The sequence below is a fragment of the Tupaia chinensis genome, unplaced genomic scaffold, assembly GCF_000334495.1.
Source record: "Tupaia chinensis unplaced genomic scaffold, TupChi_1.0 Scaffold000165_2, whole genome shotgun sequence".
Taxonomy (NCBI): Eukaryota; Metazoa; Chordata; class Mammalia; order Scandentia; family Tupaiidae; genus Tupaia; species Tupaia belangeri.
In genome coordinates, this window is record NW_006159640.1 from 3,792,730 (window position 1) to 3,799,078 (window position 6,349).

Consider the following 6,349-nt stretch of genomic DNA (forward strand, 5'->3'; position numbering starts at 1 on the left):
AAGAGAAAAAAAAAAAAAAAAAAAAAAAAAAAACAGAACGAAAAAAGGAAATCCTGTGGTGCACAACGCACACCATGCACTACTTAAATCACCAAAATTCAAAGAGTCCAAAGACTAGTGGGAAAGGGTCAGAGGATGCGTGACAGGACCAGGTTGGTCTGGCCTGCAGCCTCAGTCCGCCTGGTGTCTGGAATTGCTGGCCATCTCAATCTGGGTTGTAGGTGGGGTGGGGTGGGAGTTCACTTTAAAGTCCCAGACAACCAACCTGGGGTCCAAGGAGCAGGAACGGTGGGGATGCGTGAAGATTCGGAAGGGTCGGGCCTGCAGCTTCAGTCCACCTCCATAAACTTTTGAGACTCCATTTTTTTAGAGATTTTTCTGTTTGCCCACATCTTTCTGTGATTTTTTTTCCTTTGCCAGCTTTTCCACTTATATACATGTATTTTTGTTTACAGTTTACTATGGCCTCCTTCCCAATTTGTCATTTGTCTTTCAATCTTATAATATTTTCTTTTCTTTTCTTTTCTTTTTTGGAGAGCTTTTTGCTATAGGGCGCGTGCGCTCGCCAGACAGAGACATAGAGACAGAAAGCGAGAAATCACCCCCCAGGGGGGATGGTCACGCTGCAATCCCTTCTCCTCCATTCTCCTCTCGAGATCTTGGGCACGCATGCACACGCGCCCGGCGTGAGTTTTAAGCCACCGGGTCCGGGACGCAAACCGCGGCCAACTACGTGGGAGTCCAGCGACATAGCCATTACACTAACTGCTGGTTCCATCAATCTTATAATATTTTCTGTGGCATGGAAATTTTTTATTTTTATGTACTCAAATCTGTCCAACTTTCCTTTATAGTTTGTGAATTTGATATAATGCTTGAAATGGCCTCTCTTACCCTGAGAAAATGCTCTCTCACTTTTCCTTCTACAAGTTTTATGGCTTTATATTTTTTAGCATTTTATATTGTTATATCAAAAATTTGTATAGGGTAAAGAGTGAGGCATTAGTCCAACCTTGTTTTTAGTTTCTAAATAGTTAGTTAGCTGTCCCAATAGTGATTATTGGATATTTCTTTTCCCCAGTACATTGCAACGGTCTTTTTTAGAGTAAAATAAATTTCACACATAAGTTTATTTCTGGATTTTCTCTTCTGATTCTACTGAACTATCTCTCTATTCCTGGGATAGTGTTACAGCTTTTTAAATACTGTAGCTTTGCAATAAATTTAAGTGTTCCACAGGGCGAATCCTCTCTTATTAGTATTATTTTTCAGAATCTCCTTGATATTCTTTAACATTTATTCTTTCAAGTAAACTTTAGAATGCTTTTATAAAGCTCTGAAAAATAAAAATGATCCTGGGACCAGCAGTTGGCATAATGGTTATGTCACTGGACTCCCATGTAAGTCGACCGTGGTTCACGTCCTGAACACGGTGGCTTAAAACTCACTGCATGCATGCCCAAGATCCCGAGAGGAGAATGGAGGAGAAGGGATTGCAGCGTGGCCATCCTCTCTGGGGGCTGATTTTTCACTTTCTGTCTCTCTGTCTCTCTCTGTCTGTCTGGCAAGCATATGCTCCCTATAGCAAAAATCTCTCAAAAATTAAATAAAAATAAAAATGATCCTCAAAGCTCTTCAAATTTTGGGAGTCAGCACGTGGTGTGGTGGTTAGGGTGCTAGACTCCCATATGAGCAACCACAGTTGGAGTCCTGGACTTGGTGGATTCAAAATCACATGAAGTTTATCCCAAGAGTAGAATAGAGGAGAAAGGAGTGATGCATGGCTATACTTCCTGGGGGAGGGGGTGATTTTTCACTCTCCCTCTCATTGTCTGCCTCTCTCCAGCAAGCACACATTCCCTATGGCAAAAACTTTAAAAAAAACAACCAAACAAATAAACAAAAACAAACAAGCAAAGAAACAAAACTCTTGGAATTTTCATTGGGAATGTTTTTAATTTATAGGCCAATTATAAGAGAATGGGCAGCCTTTATGATATTCAGTGTTCATATCTAAGAATTAGCTATATTTCTCCATTTATTAAAGTATTATTTTATGTTCTTAAGTATTTTTAATACTTTTCTTTACATAAGTCTTTCATTGATTTTTGTTAAATTTATATTCCTAGTCATTTATACTATTATTACATGAGTCTTGAACATTTCTTTAAATTTATATTCCTAGATAATCTATACTTGGTATTGCTATTGGCAATTAAATGCTTTTTCACTGTTGTATTTTATGATCTTTATTATTGGTATATATGAAACTATTAAGGAAGAGATAAATTTGTATAAATATGTATATATAAATATATATATATACATACAACCCTACACCACACACACACACACACACACACACACACACACACACACACACACAGACCTCCTTGAAACAGAGACTTCCAAAAGTTGGTGATCAATCTGTTCCCAGGGGATGGGGGGACTTCTTTTTTTTTCTTTTGGAGAGGCTTTTGCTATAGGGCTCGAGTGCTCGCCAGAAAGACAGAGAGAGATAGGAAGACAGAAAGCGAGAAATCACCCCCCAAGGGGGGATGGTCATGCCGCAATCCCTTCTCCACTATTCCTCACTGCTGGGTCCAGGACTTGAACCGCGGTCTACATGGGATTCTGGTGACATAGCCATTACACTAACTGCTGGTCCCAGGATTTCTTCCCCTGAGCATATTTTCCAGTTGAGGGTAATTCTCTCAAGTAGGAAAGGAAACTACTATCAACTAAGAGTACCAATGCAGTGGATAAGAGAAAAAGGGCTCTGGGGTCAGACTTCCTCTGATTAAATTCAAGTTTCAGCCCTGTCTCTCCTTCAGAAAGATGTCAGACACGACAGTACCTGACACCTGGCACCTTAACTCGAAGCCACAGGACCTGACCTATGCTTACGGGCCTGCAAGTAACTTCCTGGAGATCGACATCTTTAATCCACAGACGCAAACCTATCTATCTTTAAGCTGAGGGAGTCCTGTGTACAACAGTGCTACAGTGACTTTGAGTGGCTGAAAAATGAGCTGGAGCGCAATAGTAAGATTGTAGTACCACCACTGCCTGGGAAAGTCTTGAAGCGGCAACTCCCTTTCTGAGCCCATGAAGGGATCTTTGAGGAGTCTTTCATTGAAGAAAGGAGGCAGGGCCTTGAACAGTTAATTGCTGGGCACCCATTGGCTCAAAATGAACGCTGCCTACACATGTTCCTGCAGGAAGAGGCAATTGACAAGAACTATGTCCCGGGGAAGGTGCCAGTAGGAGCCCCTCTCACTATTTGCTCTCTACTTTCCTTCTGAACTGGGTTTTTACACTAAGCCTCTCTCTCTCTCTTTGATCTGAAGTTGGCTGCCCATCCCCTGACCTGATAGACTGGCATTGTGCTCCTTGGTTCCTGACTACATTGCAGGGGTACTCTGCTAGGATCTCTTCTCTGAGGAGAGGTGGGAAACCACCAGCAGATGCCCTTTGCTTGGAGTTGGGGTGGGTGGGTGAGGGGATTGAACTGGAAGGCAATTTCTTGGGCATTTACCCATGCCAGAAAGTTAACCTTGGGAGGTGGGAGGGTCTTGTGCTGGTGAAGCACATGGATACATAATGATGCTGCAAGTCCAGGGGATTTTTCTTACTCTAGGTTTAACCAGGAACACTGAGCAGGGAAAAACCCTGTCTTTCCTACCTGCATGAAGTTTTTCCTTTTTGGGAAGACGGTAGAGACCCAGAAGCTCTCCTCCTTTTCTCTAGGCCTGCTCCCAGTTTTCTCAATAGTTTCTTCTGTTGCTTTCTCTTTCTTTATTACTTTTCATGGCAGTAATCCTCCTAGAGTCCAAGTGGTGTGTTGTATGGAGAAGGTGTGTGGGTTTTCTCAGCTTGTCATTATGGCTGGAGTGTAGAGTAAAGCCATAGGCAGTAGGGGATCCCCTGTTGCCTACCCTCTCTTTTTGTGGCTCCCACTCTGGCTGTCTATTTTTGCTTACCAGCAGGTGCATCAGTATGGGCCAGCAGCTCTCTCTCCCTAAGCCCTTGCTACTTTATGCTTTAGCTTTGCAGATTTGGTGGTTTGAAGGGTGGATGTAACTCACCACTATCAGGTAACATTCTGGAGAGTGGGAGTAGATTGCGATCTAGATTTCTCCTGGTAGTCAGGAAAGGCATCACTACTCTCTTTCTTCCATTCTCTCTTCCCCCATCCCATTCAGTGTTGCCACAGAGCAGAAAAGCACACAAACCAACCATACCGTCTCTGACTTCTCCTAAGCACTTTGAGCTGTTGAATGGGGCTAAGGGACAAGAATTGTTGCTGTTCTCCCCAGCTTGATCACAGGGTTTTTGAACTACCTGCGCTTATTTCCCATGGAACTTCAGCGTTCTCCCCAGAAGTTAAAGTAGAAATAGCAGTTGGATTTCCTAAATCTTGAGTCTGAAGCAGTTTCTTAGGGCTGGCAACTGTCCTGGGCATCTTCCTGTATGGGAGTTAGTGGTTTGTTTATTAGGACCCAGTATCTATCCCAAGTGATAGGATGAGAGCAAGTGAATTCTGGTGCCAGATAAACTAAGAGGGTTCTTTGCTTATACTCTTTACCATGGAAGGACTAGAGTTTCCTCTACAGGGCATTGGGGAACAGGGTTGTTGATTTTGACATGACCCTGATCAGAGAGATTAAAATTGAATTTTGATGCAGGATTTGGAGCCCGTCTAAAGTTGAAGTTCTCTGAGACAGATCAACTCCCCAACTGCTCAGCCTGTGCCAGGGGCTGAGCAACCCCTAGAGAGAGGCTCTGCTACCTTTCCCACCTCGCCAATGTTGGTGTTGTTGCTGCCTTTATGATTTGTATCCTCTGTTATAGTATTTTTTTTAAAAGATTCCTTCTTTCATTGTGCATAATTGCTGAGAGTCTGAGGCCTCATTGCTGTGTATATATCCTGACTCGGGGCTTTTATTCAGCAAACTGTTCATTCTTCTGTCATACAATGTCATATTCAATTCTGTTCATATTAAACCTCAGTGAAGCAAGCCTCTGTTTCTCTGCTTAAATTGTAAATTTAGTGTTTTTTCGTCTCTAGGGTATGCTGGGTATTGTGCAAAAATCATACAATGTGGCTAACATCCTGAAGTGATGAGAAGGTTTTGCATTTACATTTTTAAAAAATGGACTCCTGTCTATAGCAATATTTACATATTATTCTTGTAATTTGCAACTGACTTTGTCATGGAAGTAATGAATCTGCTTGTAGAAAGTAGCCATAGGCTCAGTACATGTGGTTTAGATCAGATTTAGCAGATTTGGTTTCTAAGCTTGTGAGTTTATGCTAATTTGGGCAGGATATATTTACTGTGTGTGTGTCTGTATGCAATATGTGTACATGAACACATGCACACACATGTACTGATCCTCCAACATCCTTACAAAACACCAAACACTATTTCCTTCATAAGCTTTTGTTTTCTTCCTTTTTTTAAAAAGAATTATTTCTTTCTTTCTTTAATTCCACTTGTTATTATTATTTCTTTAATTTGACCCGACAGAGACAGTGAGAAAAAGAGAAAGGGAAAGCGAAAAAGCAAGCTGCCAGGTCCAGGACCCGAACAGTGGTTGGCCATGTGGGAGTCCAGCACCTTTATCCACCATGCCACTTGCCGGCCCCTCCTTCATAAGCTTTTCTTTTTTTGGGGGGGGGGAGAGGATTTTGCTATAGGGCATGTGTGCTCGCCAGAAAGACAGAGAGAGACAGAAAGCGAGAAATCATCCCCCAGGGGGGATGGTCATGCCACAATCCCTTCTCCATTCTCTCCTCTCAGGATCTTGGGCACACATGTACACGTACCTGGCATGAGTTTAAGCCATTGGGTTGCGGTTGACTACATGGGAGTCCAGCAACATGGCCATTATACAAACTGCTGGTCCCAAGCTTTTTTAAAAATTTTATTTATTTATTTATTTATTTTGGAGAGGTTTTTGCTATAGGGCGCCTGCGCTTGCCAGACAGAGAGAGACATAGAGACAGAAAGCGAGAAATCACCCCCCAGGGGGGATGACCATGCTGCAATCCCTTCTCCTCCATTCTCCTCTCGGGATCTTGGGCACGCACGCACACGCGCCTGGCGTGAGTTTTAAACCACCGGGTCCGGGACTCGAACCGCGGTCAACTACGTGGGAGTCCAGCGACACAGCATTATGCCAACTGCTGGTCCCCTTCATAAGCTTTTTACCTTAGTTTAGACTTTGATTTTTAAATAGATTTGATTCAGGCAGAAAGGTGGGTGAATTCTGAGAACTTTTCATGGGTGGATATTTTCATCTGACAAAAGCATTCTGAAATGGTTTCCTACATTGTGAGTTT

General features: G+C 42.6%; 1 protein-coding gene across 1 annotated transcript in view; it reads left to right on the forward strand.

The window, feature by feature from the left end:
• The window catches only part of SNX12 (sorting nexin 12), a 17,683-nt gene extending 14,513 nt beyond the window's left edge, over positions 1 to 3,170 (forward strand). The window contains exon 3 of the mRNA XM_014586913.2: positions 3,051 to 3,170. Within this exon, the coding sequence (XP_014442399.1) occupies positions 3,051 to 3,104 (54 nt within the window). The 3' untranslated portion in view covers positions 3,105 to 3,170. The remainder of the gene's footprint in view (positions 1 to 3,050) is intronic.
• The last annotated feature ends 3,179 nt before the right edge of the window (positions 3,171 to 6,349 follow it).